Source organism: Lichenostomus cassidix, chromosome 28 (genome assembly GCF_008360975.1).
Source record: "Lichenostomus cassidix isolate B80296 chromosome 28, HeHo_3.0, whole genome shotgun sequence".
In the NCBI taxonomy this organism is placed as follows: domain Eukaryota; kingdom Metazoa; phylum Chordata; class Aves; order Passeriformes; family Meliphagidae; genus Lichenostomus; species Lichenostomus cassidix.
In genome coordinates, this window is record NC_139508.1 from 115622 (window position 1) to 132472 (window position 16851).

At 41.3% G+C, this 16851-nt stretch overlaps 1 protein-coding gene across 1 annotated transcript; it reads right to left on the minus strand.

The window, feature by feature from the left end:
* Window positions 1-7164: 7164 nt before the first annotated feature.
* AP1M1 (adaptor related protein complex 1 subunit mu 1) lies at window positions 7165-16235 on the minus strand. The gene is made up of 12 exons (XM_085040358.1): window positions 15878-16235; window positions 15193-15349; window positions 14747-14814; window positions 14073-14203; window positions 13788-13935; window positions 13262-13388; window positions 12420-12562; window positions 11643-11714; window positions 11212-11370; window positions 10483-10608; window positions 10199-10274; window positions 7165-9254 (listed from the first exon to the last, which is right to left on the minus strand). Exons 1-12 carry the CDS (start codon window positions 15917-15919, stop codon window positions 9232-9234), a joined length of 1272 nt encoding a protein of 423 aa, XP_084896484.1. The 5' UTR covers window positions 15920-16235; the 3' UTR covers window positions 7165-9231.
* Window positions 16236-16851: the final 616 nt, after the last annotated feature.

The following is a 16851-nucleotide window of genomic DNA, read 5'->3' on the forward strand; positions in this document are numbered from 1 at the left end:
CTGAGTGTGGAGATGGTGGTGTTGTGAGGGCAAGAGCTTTGATGAGCTCAGCAGGGGGAAAAGCCTCTAGGAAGGATTACGCTGATGTTTTGGAGGTGAGGGGCTCCTATGGTTCTTGAAAGCCTCACCTGCAGAGTCCCCACCTAAGGACAGGACCTGCAGCAGTGGCTCTGGGACTGCAATTTTTGGAAGAGGTGCATTTTTTGGTGGAGGTTCCCCTGTCTTCACACAGACCTCCAAACTCTCCCCTGCATCAATTCCATCAGCAAATGCTTGCACACAAGCACATGCTTTGCTGAGAGCAAGCTCTTCTTATCTAACTTGACTTTGCTTTAAGTTCCAGGCGTTGCAGCTGTTTCTTTTCTCTGCTGAATTCACATTTTCACCCCAATAAAAAAAAAAATCTTGTGTTTGCTACAAAAAAATTCACTTCATTAATCTGAACCCCTCTGGCTTTACTATCACAAAATACTGCTTGGAAAAGAGAAAGCTGCTTCAGTACTGCTGCCTCGGAGAGCTCGGTCACTCCAGTGCTTCTGTCAGGAAGACCAAAATGTTCCCTCCTTCCCACCACCTCCACCAGCATGTTGCAAAAGTGAGCAAGAGGGAGGAGAAAATCTCTTAGTGCCCCATCCATGACTGTGTCACCCCTCCAAAATAATCCCTGTCATCATCAGCCCCTGATACTTTGAATATTTGACACAATACATGGGAGATAAGTTTGGGGACATAATTTTGCACAGCAATCCTGAGCCAATGAAGTGCTGCGGCTCCTAGCTCTGGCTTTGCTTGAAGATGTTGGGACATTTTGAGACAGGCATCAGTGTGGGCCAAATGAAGCTTCTGTGATCAACTAAGTGCTCAAATGAGCCTGCAAACCTCTAGTTTGGGTTTGGTTTAAGTGTGTACTATATAGAATAAAATGGAAAGAAAAATCCTGACTTTTATCATTGTAGAAGCCAGTTTTATTGGTAACAAAATAATCCTCTTGTTCATATTTACAAAATAATTCTCTATATAAAAATATCTTTGATTTCTGATGTCAAGAGACATCTATGAAAAAATGTAATAAGAGTGGAAGTTAGAAAATCTGGCTGTGTGAGCTCTCTAAAAGCAACATGCAATAGTGCAGTAAGGGTTGCGCAGCACTGATTATTCTGAAAGATCAAAATGACCCTCAAGTTATTAGAATTTCTCATTATGCACTTTTTAGGAAAAATTTGGGGCAATTCTCACGTTGGGGGTTTGGTGTTGTTTTCCCTTCTTGGTAGTTACAGTTACTTCGGATGAAAACAGTGACAGCAGCTGTGGAAAAACCCACTCCAGCTTTATCAAATGGCCTGAGTGAGCCTTGCTATAATCAGCGAGTGGTGTAATCCCTTATAGAATATTAATTGCAATATTGACCCCCTTCCAACAAATCCTTCTTTACAGCTCCATTTACACATGATTTGCTCTGATCTAACACTAGTTATAGATGTTACTGCACTTTTTTTGCCATTAACTGGGAGGCAGAAGGGCTGTTCTGTTCGACACATGGATCATGCAGAATGCTGCTCATTTCAGAGCCTGAATATAACATTTTATCATCAAGTGAATCTGAAATTTGCTTGGATAGAGCTCAGTCCTGCACCATAGAAGTCTATGATGAGTATTTAATGACAGCTAAACATGGCCTGCATTGATATGATTTATGGATTTGTTGTTTGTATGCTAAAGCCTTCTTTACAAGGTTTATATCACCATTTTAATTCCTTTAAACATGTCCATCTGCACTCAAATAATAAAAATATACATATGGACTGTAATGAAATACCATCCTGAACTGTGCAGGGCAAGAAAATTCATGCTGCAACTATAGCAACTACAAAAATAGCAAAGCACACTGATTTCTGACATGAACCTGTTCCTAATGTCCAAGAGACACTGTGTGCTGCGAGCTTTATATACCAGCTCCCAAAATATCCAAGTCCTGATAGGATGAGAAAATACTGTCATGTTCTTGCAGCAGGCCAATTACAAAGCTGTAGTTCCTGTGCTGGTAAAGATGTTTCCTGTTGATAACACAAAAGGACAACATAGCACTTAGCCACTAATGTTATCTTGGAGCCTTGTGACCTCTTGGAAACTTTAACAATTGTAAAGTCCACAACACATAGAAACCTCTTTCTTGTGCTTTTGTTTGAATAAATAAACAAGCAAGAAAATAAACACTTGTTCTGCAGCCATGTGCTCATTATTGGTCAGGGAGTAATTAGAGGTGGCTGAAACAGGGGAGAGCTCAGCTCAAGGAGAAACAGGTTCCTACTTCTGATGCAGGGCAGTGCTTGACTGCTAAGTCCTTTCCTAAACAAATACAGTGCAAAGGTGGAATTTTACACTGTAATATTTTCTTCTGTCCATTTAAAAGATATTCCTTTTCATCTTTATACACTGTTTTTTATGTTTGAAGATGAAAAAGCAAATTTCATTTGTTTGTAAAATCACCCTTTCTGACCAGTCCTTATTCATTATCCTTTCCCCCAAGTTTTCCCCTCAACTTTTATAATGAAATGTCTTCAAACTCTTCCTGTCTGTGCAGTTTTATCCCATTTCCTTGGCCAGACAGCAGCAGTGACAGGTACAGCTTGGAGCAACATTCCAGGAGTTTTAAGAAAGGACTTCTTGAAAATATAAAACCGCAGCTGAATTTGGGTGTTATGTTGCTTCTCAATAACTGGCTGTTTCTAATACACCTTTGAGAACTCCCACACCCACCACCCAATGGATATTTACCAGCCCACAAACCCTTTATGTAGAACCCCCTAAATCTTGATACAACAGGAAACCCAGTGCCCCTGCTCACTCCTGGACTTTGTGGGATAACTTGAATCCTTCATTTGCTGCTGGGGAGGAACCAGCAGCTTCTATGCCCTCTTTAACTACTTAAAGTGGAAAAATCCAAAGCAAGATTTTTCCTCTTTCTGATTTGGAGCAACACCCAGCTCCCAACAGTGCAATATAGTCTTTCCATAAAGAATCACTCTGCAAAGCTTTCCCTGAAATACCACAGACACATCAGTGACCTGTAACCCAGTGGTTTGAAGATCCATAAATAACACATGGATGGATTTAGCCTATGTGCCTGATTTCCCTAGATATTCTTCTATCCATCAAAATCTGTGGTGCAACCACCATGCTGCCTCAGATGGTCTAAGAAATTCGCAGATGAGGTATAGGACATTCCTTGAGAAGGACAGAAAAGAGCTTTTCCTAACTTACCAGGAAAAAAAAATTAAAGCCTTAAAATTCAATATTTGGACTTCAGTTCAATGCTAAGAGTGAGTCCTTTCACTGGTCTTTTAAACATCCCATCTCTCTTCATCTACACCTGCTCAACTGGAATAGCAGAGATAAACCTAGTCAGCATTCTTCCTTGCTCCATTGTTATTCCTGCTAGAAAGAGGCAGAATTTCTTGCACTGGTTTCCTTTGAGTGGTGCTTATTCACAGCAAGTCACAGTGGGAGTGGGTGGGAGGCAGAGTTCATTCATTTTTGTAGCATAACATAGAGCAGATTGTGTTTGGATTTCACTAGATATTTGTTGTTTTATATTTCTTTGCTTTATATTGGAGAAGGGCCTGCAACAAAACTTTGATCCAAGGTACAAATCCACAGCCAAGATTTTAACTAAGCCTACAAAACTTTCTTCAGAACAGGCTGTAGCCCAGCATGCTGACTTTGGGAGCGTCTTGTTCTTCACGTTGCTGATCATTTGATTCAGGCCTGTTTCTGCTTATTTATTTGACCATCAGCCTGCAAATGAACTTGGAGGCTCCACGATCTAGTACAGGATTTTTTGAGAGTAACCCAGACTAATTTCACCTATAGCAAATGAAGTTGCATTGATGCAATGCTTCAACTGCGAGGGCAGGACATAAAACCAGACAGACATAAAGAGATGCAAGGAGGAATGAGATGAGGAGAGGTTATGAATTGGGCATAATTTCTGATGTTAAAATTATCAAAATCCTCTGGTTCAAGGAGTTTGTCAACAACCACTGAGCAGAGAACAGATGAAGTGGGAAAAATGGCTTTAATCTTCCACTGTAATGCCATGGATTTTGCAGGGCAATTGATGATCACAGTGTCAGCTGGCTGTTTGCACCAAGTTCTTGGGAACTTAGCCCAGAATGCATCCTTATAAAACAAGAATCCTTCCTTTTCAAGAGAACAAATACGGATCAGAGTTTAGCTATCTAGGAAAAAAAAAATTTCTCTTTAGGACCTGGTGTGAAGGAACAGGGCCGGATGTGCTGGTGCCCAGAGCAGTGATGACACTGTGAAGAGCTCACACCATGATCCCCACATGGCCCCTGCACTGCCAAAGCCCAGCAGGTCACAGTTACAACCCAGGAAATGTTGAAGGACCTGAAAGCCCATCTTTTTCCACCCCCTGCCATGGGCAGGGATATCTCCTACAAGACCACGTTGCTTCAAGCCCCATCAAACCTGGTCTTGAATATTCCCAGGGATTGGGCAAGCCACAACTTCTCTGGGAAGTCTGTGCCAGGACCTCACCACCCTCAAAACCAAAATTTTTTTCCTAATAGCCATTCTAAATCTTCTCTCTGTCAGTGTGATGCCATTCCCCCTTGTCCTGTCACTCCAGGCTGTTGTAAACAATCAATTAGGTCACCCCTAAAGATTTTCTTTCCCAGGCTGAGCAATCCCCATTCTCTCAGCCTTCACTCATAGAAAAGCTGCTTCATCCCTCTGATCATCTTGGTGGCCTCCTCTGGACTCGCTCCAACAGGTCTGTGTCCTTCCTGTGTGGGAGATCCCAAAGACCCAAAGTCTTTCACTAATTCCCCAATGTACAATAGCTACAAAAGGGAGCCTCCTGCAGATGCCTGCAGCAAGCTGTGAGAAACTGTGCTTTCACAAATGCTGAGTAAGACAACGTGCTGTAACTGCAGGAGAAACAAGTTTTATCAGTGTATAGGGAGGGCATGACTTAGAGAACACTTTGAATTGCACAAAATTCCATGGAAAAAAGGGTTTACAATTACTTGCTTACATTTTGACTTCTCCTGTAGCATAAATAACATTGTTGCATAGTTAATTGCCACGGCAATTAAGAGTATTCATATTGTCCCTTAACTTTGCTCTCTCATGCTGTTTTCTGCAAGGCCATCAACCCTCGCCATGCCAGGGCTTCTGAAATTACAAACAGCAGTGGGTGTCAACCACAGAGGGGAAAAAAAGCACCAAACATATTGCAACACTGCATTTGGCACAAGATAAGGACAGAGGCGCCAAGGCTTGGCCTTTTTATTTTTATAGAATAAAGTCAGAAATAAACAGGTGCAGTCTCCTAATCAGAGGCAAACCAACTCCAGTCTCATGAACTCTCTTTATGTGTAAGGATGTTTTATAGACAAAACCAGCTCAGACTAGAGTTGAGAAGCAAATATAAGCAGTACAAACAGTATTCAAGCATAAAAAGATGCCAATAAAGAAGGAAGAATAGGAAAACCTTAAAAAACACACAATGGAAGACTCTCTTCAGCTGGAAGACCAAGGTGTAATGAAGCTTCTCTAAGGCACCTGTTTTACTTCATTGGGAAGTAGATTCTGGCTTGATTTATCAAGACAAAACCAGTCTTCTCTAGAGGTAATCAAGTGTGTGGGATTGAGAAAATCCTCTTTCTTTTATATAATATCACACAGGAGCTCTCAGACCACCAGCTGAAGTTTAATTTGTGACTCAGCAATGTCCAGCACCAATGTACAACCCCGAGTAGCTGCTCCTGTGGTGCTGCAGTGGTTCATCCCTTCCCTTGGTGCTGATCCCTCTACCCTGCTTTGCAAGAGTACCAGTCAGCCACATAAGAGAAAAAGAAAGAAATAAAAATGTTAAAACTGTCAAGCTAAATTGAGTTGCTCCACTACAAAAATCACTTTGCATAAGGCAAAGTGATTCTTTTAAATAATTTAATTACATGTTTTGGGTGGTTTTTAATACACTCGGTCACTAAAATAGCTGTGCCTTCCCCATCAAGGCACGTTGGGTGCATACCGCTCGCCCGACTCCCACTGGTCTCTACTGATGAGCGGCGTGCTCACAGCGCCATCTACTGGCAGAGCCGGCCAGGGGCACAAAGGCGGTGCTTTGTGGCTCATTGTAAGTAAGCCGAGAGCAGTTATACACACGCACTACTACAGGAAGTAAAACTACTGGGACAGGGAGTGCCGCTGACGCACCTGGGGGACAGTTGTCTAATCAGGGAGCAATTAATCCTGCGTAACGAAGTGACATGCCTGTGTGCCTGGGGAGGGAGAGGGAATGTTTCGTGCTCTGAGGATCTTGAGCCAGCAGTCTGCCAACGCAGCTATGAAACCGCAGCAAGCTGAAAACACAGATCAGACACTTCACTGCGATGTGAATAATGAAAAATTGTCTTATAAAAGTCTTTTATATTAGGCACTTACCTGTAACCTGGTGGCAAACCAAGACATTTACATTTTACCACATCAAGCAGAGAACGAAGTTCAGGGAGATAAAGATTTCGCAGTTGCTCTGAGAACAAAACTTGGGGGAAAAAAATTACTCATAGGATCACAGACTGGTTTGTGTTGGAAGAGATATTACAGCCCATCTTATTCTAAACGGCACACCTTCCACTATCCCATGTTGCTTCATGCCCTGTCTGACCTGGCCTTGGACACTTCCAGGGATGGGACAGCCACAGCTTCTCTGGGCAACCTGTGCCAGGGCCTCACCACTCTCACAGGGAAGAATTTCTTCTCAGTGGCCCACCCAAACCTGACCTCTTTGTACAAGATCAAGTGCTGGAATAACATCCGTTGTTTCTGCCTTTCCACCTGTGCAGGTACACAAGCACCCATATTTTAACAATGAATGGAAGAAAAGGGGGTTATTTTGCTTTCTGAACATCAGTTTTAGGGTGCATGGGTGAATTTTGGAGAGATTAGAAAAGCAAATTTTTTTTCAGAATTTGGTAAACCAATCAGGAATATCAGTATTTCCAGCTTTTAGAAAGTTCTGTTCTGTTCCAATTACCCAGCCCCTCACATTAAAAGACCTGAGCATACTCTGAGATTAGAGGCTACCACCTGGTGTAGATCAAACTGAAAAAGGAGCAGGCAAAGTACAACTGATACAAATAGGACTTTCCGCCCTTTATTACTTTTGGGATAAGCACAGCTGATGCCCCATCATCAAAGCAGTCAAACTGCAACAAAACATGAGAAAACATGGTTCTGGTCCATGAGATCCAAAATTCAAGAGGAAAACAAAGCTATGAAGTCACATTTTATAGGCATAATTAAAGCTAACACTTGGAAAAATAAAGTCAGCAGAAAGTGATTTGTCAACCAGTTACAGTTTTAATATAAAATTTTTAGTCCAGTCATAAGCTTAATTGTTCAAATGAAAATGAGTAGTGGAACCGGAATCTTGAACAAGATGATTTGGTTTCAACATCAAGCTTGTTGGGTGACAAATACAGTCACAATACACCTGTCCATACCTATGGCTGCCTAAAACTGGGTTGTTGCCAAACACCACGAGACATTAGATTTCCTGTGACATCCTCTGCGATGTCACAGTAGCTGCAGCTTGGGGGAGTTTAGCTGATTTTTGGCTAATTGTCTACACAGGTGTATCTATAGACAGTCTACAAAGATTCAGTGAGGACAGTGACTGAAATACCTTCTCACTCTTTATGGACACTCCTGGACTCTCCCACCAGTGGAGAATTTTGCACACAGTGTATTATCACATCACATCTGCGGTCACAGATATTTAGATTTTATTGGTTTAAATTTAGCACCTGTCAGGAATACTAAATTCAAACCAAATCATCCTAAAAGTTGTGTGAAGAAAATACTGATAACCGTCACAATTTTCCTGAAAATAAACCCCACCAAAACCCAAAATAACTGTACACCCATGCCAATTGTAGCTTCTCAGAAAAAAATGAACTGGCATGTTAAAAAAAAAAAAAAACCACCTTTAAGAATAACATTGTGAACTGTTATTCATTCTGCCAGGAAGGTACAGTAATAGCTGCTTACAAACAGGAAAGATTGAGAAAGAAAGTATCTCTCCTCAGAGCAAATAAAATTTAACAATTCTAGCAAACTATAGCAAAAAGGGGAAGTATTTGCCCTAAATTAACACCAAAGGCAAGCTGGAAGAAAGATGGCAACTGTATTTTTGTCGGAGTCTTCTTACAGGAAGAGGCTGGGGTAGATTACTATTATCTGGAAAAACAATAATAAACTCCCAATCTTCCTACCAAATGACATCACCTCTAGAAGCGTTTTGGTCTTTTAATACCTAATCTAAGGCTTTTTGCCTACATGTTGCAGTTGGGAACTTGTTTGATGAACAGAAATTTAAAAAAGCAAATACTGGTCAGTTGGCAGAAGGTTTCCAGGCCCTGGGATGTCACAAGGTTGGAACTCTTTCACCTGCATTTCGACTGACTGGAGCCAGCAATCCTGCTTCCAGAGACCCTCCCACAGACATTTAGTCCTGTCATCTCTTGTTCTCAGTTAATCTAGTCTTTAACAAACCCCTATTTTTGTTTCCAAACCCTTCACTTGAAGCTGTTCTCTCAGGTTAATTCCTTTGAAACCATGCAAAAAAAGCTAACAGTATTTTACAATTTCAGATAATTTCAACTCATATTCTGCAATTTTTTATAAGTTAACAGAGCTATGAATGAGTTAAGGCACCCAAATGCCCAGAAAAAAACAATAAATACCTTGGGCTAAATACAATGAAGTGTTCAGCAGTCATTTAATTGCACAATCATCTCCCTAATTTGTAGCACAATGCCGCCAATGTCTTTAGGAATCCTAAAATACAAATACTAGAAACTCTGTGACTGTAATGGACAAGGCATCGACAAGACATTCCCAAGGTTCCTTCTGGATTCCTGGCTCCTCAAGGTAACTGCTACTCCTAATGTAATTAGCATTTAGCAGCAAGATCAGCATGTTCTAAGAATGAAATAAATATTCACACAATCAATACTAATGGTTCAAAAGCTCAAACACATTATTGAAATCAATAACTTTTCAATCTTTCTCCTGTCAATCCAAGACTGCAGAAACAAGACCCTTGGCAAAAACATTCACAGCTCTTAGGACCACAGAAGCTTCTGCAAATGAATTCTAGGCCTGAAGTTTTGTTGTCTGTGGTGCCTGTGAGGTGTTTTACTGTGTTCGGAGCTGGTAGTCTGTAAAGGGGGAAAAAAACAACAAAAAAAATTTAGTAATTTGTCTCATTAAAAGGAGTAAAGCAGAGCAGGAAGTTGGGATGAAGTGATGAAATGCATTATTGTATTTTATACATTAATATATATTAATGTATATTAATTTTATACATTAATATATATTAATACATTAGTATCTATAAATATGTATTAATACAAGAATATACAAATATCAATAAAACACTGAGAGGGAATAGCCTTAAACTGAAGGAGGGAAGCATTAGACAAGATATTAGGAAGAAATTCTTTCCTGTGCAGGTGGTGAGGCCTTGGCACAGGTTGCCGAGCAAAGAGCTGTGGCTACCCTGTGCCTGTAAGGGTCCAAGGCCAGGCTGGATGGGGCTTGGAGCAGCCTGGGACAGTGGAAGGTGTCCCTGCCCATGGCAGAGGGTAGAAGTGGATGAGCTTTATGGTCCCTTCCCACCCAAACCAGTCTGGGATTCAAAAATTCTATAAAATAAACTCAGATCTTTGCTTAGAATGGCCGTGAGAATGAGCTCGAAAGAGATAAAGGCAATTGTGGGCAGTCATGCTTAAATGTCAGGGAAAAAAATTAAAAACAAAGTAAAAAAACAAAGAAACCCCAAAACAACAATACAACCACCACAAAAAAAACCCCAACAAAACCAAACCCACCATTTTTTCTTGCTAAAAATCTAGTATCTTCTAGTAGACAGTAGATCTGTTAATGATGTGTATGCTTTTAAATTTACCGAATTCCAGCTCATTTAGAAAATACTTGAACAGTATTATCACTCTATCCCATTGGGTCGTTCATTAAGACACCAAAAACGGAGATGAGAAAAGAAGCAGCTTTGTGTATCCAAACCAGATAGTTCCATACTCAAAAATAGGAGCTTCAATTTGTGGGTGTGTTCTGGAGAAACAAAATATTCCCTTCCTCTCACCTCCATTCTGGGTGATGTACCGGACCCAGGGCAAAGCCTGGTAGCCACTCTTCTCAATTATCTTTAAGTAACGGACCTGGAAAGAAAGATCTGTAAGATATAAAGTCTCCCACGCTGACCAAGCAGCATTTAGCAAAAAAGAAAAACAAAAAACCTGACCCTTTTATGTATAAAAATCTGTTTTATGGATAAAACTGAACAGGAATCATCAATAAGTGAGAAACACCTCATGTGTTAGAGCCCAGCATGTGAATTTATCAGTATTTCTATTTTCAATCACTAACCTGGATTCCTGAAGTGGTGAAATATGGAATCTCAAACTTTACACTAATGGGAGGTTTTCCTTCCTTGTCTTCAGCTTCAACACTTGGAAGTCCAAAGTGAGCTCTCATCAGGTATTCTTTTCCACCCTACCCAAAAGGGACAATTTTTTTTTTCTTGAAACAAAAAAATAATAAAAAACTTGCAATGATACAAGTAGCTTTCTTAATGTCAAACGGCTGAACTCCACTATTCCAGCTCTTCTCCAGGGCTTCAAAATGACACGCATTTTCATTTTAAAAATACTTTTTTTTTTTTAAGATGCAGATCCAGCCTGAAGCATAATTCATTTTCTTCCAGCCTCATACTTAAAAATTCAGATTAAATAGTGACACACAGCTGCACTATCACACTATTAGCAGTGGATAGAGTTCATGCTCATGGAACCACCCAAGAAGTCAAGCCTGACAAAACTCAAACAGCTGCTGCTAAAGCCATGCCAAGAATTACACCATCCAGAGACATTACTCAAAAATCTGCTTTCTAACCTAGTTCTGAAAAAATATCCAAGTGAAACAAATATGAACAACATCTATTAGCAAGTTCCAATCTTTCATCCACAGAAAAAGATGAAGAGTCCACTACTACTTGTCTGATACTGATAGAATTTGCTTTAGGGAGAGCCTAAACGTCAATGAAATATTAGCGTTAAGTAATTATTAAGCTATTGAGTGGTAAAAAATAACACTTACTGGAAAAGATTTAATGGACCAGACGATTTCACTGTTCTCTGGAACCCATTTGACACTTCCAACAGTGGTTTTAAACTTTGGCGAGTCTGCATCATTTGGAACTGGGATGTGAATCTCCACATTGTTGGCAGTTGATCTACGCTTAAATTGACTCTTTGCCTAAAGAAGATAAAAAAGTAAAGCAGAAAAGCAGGGTCTAAGTATTTCCATGACGCTGGTGAGCTCAGAGAGTTGTAAGACACACAGCTACCCTCCTCCCCAACCTGCATCCTGAGAACCAGAGCTGAAACTGAGATCATAACTTACAAATTAAGTCTTCAAAGGGATCTAAATACTGAATATTTGTACAAAAATGAATATACTGCTCATCAAACTTTGAAAACAAATGAAAGAAGACTAAAATTAGCCATAATTATTTAAGGATGTCTGACCTTGATCATATACTCAATACGGCTGTGGGAATGTTTTTCAATCACAGATTCAATCCAGATCAGGGGTTTTACCTGGTGGGGGAAAAAACACATCACAGCTTTAGGTTTTACTCTGACGTAGTCACTAAAATGTTGCTTCCCCATAAAACTACACTCAATATGTGAACCACACAGAAAATGCAGCCTGTAGTGCTCAAAATGATGGAACTGTGGTTTTATAAGCAATAATTATACAAATGAACAAGCACTGATATACCAATGAGCAAGTGTTACAGGAATTATAGACTTAAAAATGTATGTCTTAGATTAATCCCTAATAACAAACACTTGCACAAGAAAATATTTGATAGTTTAACATACTAGGGACTGAACTACATCCTCCCTATAGACCTTCTCTATATTGAATTTTTCTTACTTTTCTGAAACAAAGGCCATCTTTAGCACCATGGCTGGCATACTCCAATAAAGCTAAGTGACATAAATACTGTTGTTGACAAGCACAACGAATTATTTCATTGACATTATGTAGTTAGATTAAAAACACAGTCACGGTATTTCATAAACAGTTTCAGTAATAGTTGAAAATACAGGGACTTATTGCCAAGTTAAGTCTAAATTTTCTTCTTCCTCAAAAAGAGCGAGCACCAGGTTTTGCTATTAACAGTTGACTCCAAAAACCATGTGCTGCCCATGCTTTAAGAAAAAAAATGATGGGAAAGCCATTGTGGCCACAATCTAAACCATTCTCATTCAAAAAAGGCAAACATCCAGACTCACATGGGTATTGAGACGGTATGACATGAGCTCAAACTCTCCATCAGGTGGAATGAAGGAGATTGTCCTGTCGTTTTCGAAGCGAGAGAGACGAACACACTGGTGAAACTTCACATCTTCCAGTTCTACTGATTTACTTTTCCCACCTAGCAGAAAACACACAGGTCACACAAACTATGGCCCAAGCCTCATCACAGCAAAGCTGCTGCCTGCTGGCATTTCTCCCTTTTAGCCAACTTTCTAGAGGATCAGGGCAGTGACTGTCCCTCTTTGCTGGGCACTGGCTGAGGCACCTTGAATCCTGGGCTGTTTTGGGCCCCTCACAACAAGGAAAACATTGAGGGGCTGGAGTGTGTCCAGACAAGGGGAAGGGGCTGCAGCACCAGGAGCACCTGAGGAAGCTGGGGTGACTCAGCCTGGAGAAAAGGAGGCTCAGGGGGGACCTCATGGCACTACATAACTCCCCAACAGGAGGGCAGAGCCAGGCAGGGATGGGGCTCTGCTCCCAGGAAACAAGGAACAGGACAAGAGGAAATGGTGTCAAGTTGTGCCAGTGGAGATTAGATTTTGGGAAAATTTCTCCACTGAAAGGATGGTCAAGCACTGGCACAGGCTGCCCAGGGCACTGGTGAGGCCACCACCCCTGAAAAGTGTTCAAAAGGATGTGGTACTTGGGGACATGGGTTAGTGGTGAACACGGTGGTGCTGGTCGGCAGTTGGACTTGATGATTTTAGAGGGCTTTTTCAACCTTAATGATTGTATGATTACCATGCTACCCAAGCATCCCAAAACTCAAGACTCCAGAGAGCAAGTGTCATGATTATCATGATACTGCAACACTCACGGCCTGTATTATCAAAGAGAACTTTGTCATTCAATCCGAGGCGCAGCTCAGGCATTCCTGAGAGGAAGACTCTCATTTTAATGGATCCAACAATCTCACTGCGTAATACGTTTCCATTGGCACTGACCTGAAGACAGATGAGGAGAAAGGTAAGACTGCTTTGATATAGTTGATATAGTATGTTGTGACATCAAGCAATGCTCTCACCTGATCTGCATGCTCTGGGTTTTCTTGGATGTGTTCCTCATATGTGTTACAAGGAATTAATGCAATAGAGTAAATTAGATGAGAGACATGATGGGGCACAGACAGAGGAGGAAAGGACATATCCAAAAATCAGCAATAGACACAATTAAAGCATTATTTGTACTGGGTTTCCTTGGGGGTACTGAATGATTTACATTGCTTTGAGTGTCACAGCATACCAGCCACAGGAAGACTTTTTATTGCAGGTTTTCAGACAAAAGGCCCTTTTTAACACTTCCTACTACAATTCTCACTAAAGTTTAAAGGACAAGGTACCCACCAAAAGGTTAACAGACTCTATGACATCCAGGAACACCTCGTTTTTCCTGTATTTTATCCCTTCTGATCTCCATGAAACAGCATTTGTAACAGTGGCAGGTGGGCGTGGGGCTCCAGTTTCAAGTTTGTGACCTTCCTGAGTGATGTACCTTCACAGCCATAGAATTGGCATGGAAAAAAAAAATTTTGCTAATTAGAACATGCCAAAACATTTGTTTGCCTATGGAAGAAGACTCAAAACTTTGCAAGGGCCTTGTCACTGTAAGTGATGCAGAGTGATACTTACTCTTGTAAAATTTTACTATCAGTGGTTTGTGGATAACCAAAATCCATAAGCTCATCTAACAACTCATAAATAATAACAAAATTATCCCTAATGCTCTCTTCTTCCAACTCCTTGAAATATTCAGAAAAAACCTGAAACAAATCAACAGGAGGGAGGGGGAGAAGAAGGACATTAACTGAGGAAGCACAGCACATGCAGAAGGCATTCTTGCATCTAAAATAATAATCTTCTAAAGTTCCAAACCAAGCCCCATACTTCAAAAACAGCATTCTACTCAGATCAGCCTCAGGAAAGCCACCTCAATTAAAACAGAGACAGAGAATCCTAGAAGAAACTACTATGAAAAATATTTATTCAGGAGAAAATATTTTTCACACCAGGTACAGATGAACCAAACATAGGATCTATGTGAGGCACCACGACACAAGCACCAATTCACAATTCTCTTCCAGGTGCTCAGGTCTTGTGTAACTAATTACAGCACTGTGCCCCATCCTTTGCCTACTCAGCTACAAAATATCAGTGCCCTTATTAGTGGTTAGGAAGACAGTTCTACAAAATAATCAAATATAAAGTAAAAATGCTATTTTGAAAGTTCTTAAAAAATGTGAAAGCTCTGTGCACTTCTCTTTAGACTGAAAAGAATACAGAGGTTACTTCTGAAATATACTCACCTGAACTACTTTATATAAAAATGAAAACACGAGTGATACACAAGCATTTTTCTTAGAAGTTGCAACAACTGATAAAGGATGTTTAGGAATGTGCATTTAAAAAAAGTTTACTAAGTGCACTTTAAAAAGCCTTTAGGCAATTCCCTAGAAATTGGCTAGAGTTAGCTAGAAAAATGAAGCATTAATTACTTAACAGCACATCTGATATAAGGAGATATGGAGATAAACATTCAGGAAATCGTGAATTAAGAGTGAAAATGATAAAAACACTTCTCTGCACCTAACGCTGCTGTTGCATATTGCACCATGTAAAGTAAACCCCCCCTATTTAATACAACCAACTTTACTGAACACAGCCACCTTATATCAATTGACCCATTGTCCAACTTGCATTTTGACATTAAAAAAATTACAGCACGTCAACACATCTGTAGTATAAAGGATACGATACAGGTTGTTATGTTTAATCCACATAAACCGAACTCCTCCATGTGCTAGGATAGGAGAAAGTGTCCCCTCTTCTTCCTTTTCCATAAGGATTGGCATAAAATGTTCCACCTCTGACATGTCCACATCTCCACGGTAATTCCGACATATCAGAACCTAAAAAGAAAGCAACTAAATCCTTGGTTTTTTCTCTTTCATAAGGACGTTATCATGAAAGACACAAATGCTTGAGAGGCCTCTTTAAAGGCACCCAACTTCCTTCGAGCCTCTCTGCATTTATAACTGCAAATCACAACGCCAAAATACTTTGCCGATTAGAATGCAAATACCAATATTTAATTGCGAAGTCATGTGTTAGTATTTTCCAGACCTATCCTTCCCCTATTACTGCTCACGCCCTAACAATTATTTTTAAGGTAGGAAAACATGTAACTCCTCTAAAGCAAAGCACCTGCAATAACGGCAGAGATTAATTACCCCGGGGATGCCGTGGGCCCTACTGCCTCATTCAACATCTCTACCTGCGAGGGGACAGAGGCCACAACTCCCCTGATCCCGCTCGGCTAATCCGGAGCTGGCAGCGAGGCGGTGCCGGGAAGGAGAACGCGGCCCCCGCAGCCCTGAGAGGTGGGGAAACCTCCAGCCCCGCCCGGGCCCCGCTCAGTCCCCGCAGCCAGGCCTCACCTTCCCTTTCAGGTCCAGCACATACACGGCGCTCGCAGACATCGCCCCGGCCCGGGCCGCGTCCCGCCCGCCTTCCGCTTCCGTGGGAAGTGACGTCACGAGCCGGAACCGGCGGCTGCGCGCAGCGATACGCCCAGTGCGGCGGTAGGACACCGTGAGAAGACGACCAGGTGTTAAATAGTTCCGGCGTGCCTTTTCCCCTGGGACTGTCCCCGTAGCGCTGGCACAGCCCCAGGCTGCAGGGCGAGAGGCCGCAGCCTGCCCAGGCTGAGGTGGGATCCCGGACACACTGAGCAACTCGCATTCAACCGCAGAGGGACCTAATTCGGGTTAAGAACAATATTCCGATTTAAGTGGCAGTTTAGGCCTTCGAACATCAGGATGCACGTCATCCCTCAGAGGGGGTAAGACTTATAAAGACAGGTTCGGCGCTCCCAAAACTCCACACACAAACTTTGCTCAGCGCCTCGATTTTATACGTAAATCAGCACGAAAAAAGGGGATGAAAGCAGCGTTTTAATAAGTTACATTGAAGGTACAAGTTGCAGCAGACCCCTCATCTCTGAAAGAGCTCAAGATAAAAATGGTATTGTTTTCCACAAAATTCGGGCTCATTCCCTGGTGTGCAGCAAGCCAGTAATTAAACAGGCTTGAAGAGACACTGATGATTTCATGTTTCAGAGTTGCACAAGCCTGGGTGGTTGGTAGGATTCCACAAATCCAGCACACCAGCTATCAAAACCTGGACATCACTTACAGCTTATTGGCTGCTCTCTACTTCATGGATTAAACGTCCCTTGTTGCGGATAAGGCTTGAAAAGTGTACACAGGTCCTTTCTTAAGACAATTTTACATATTTCACATTTTGCAACATGGCCTCTAAAAGAACTTGATAGAAAGCAATTATACAATTTGCATAACTTACAAGAGAAACTTAAATGTCAGACTGTCACATTCTTCACTTCAAAAAGGGA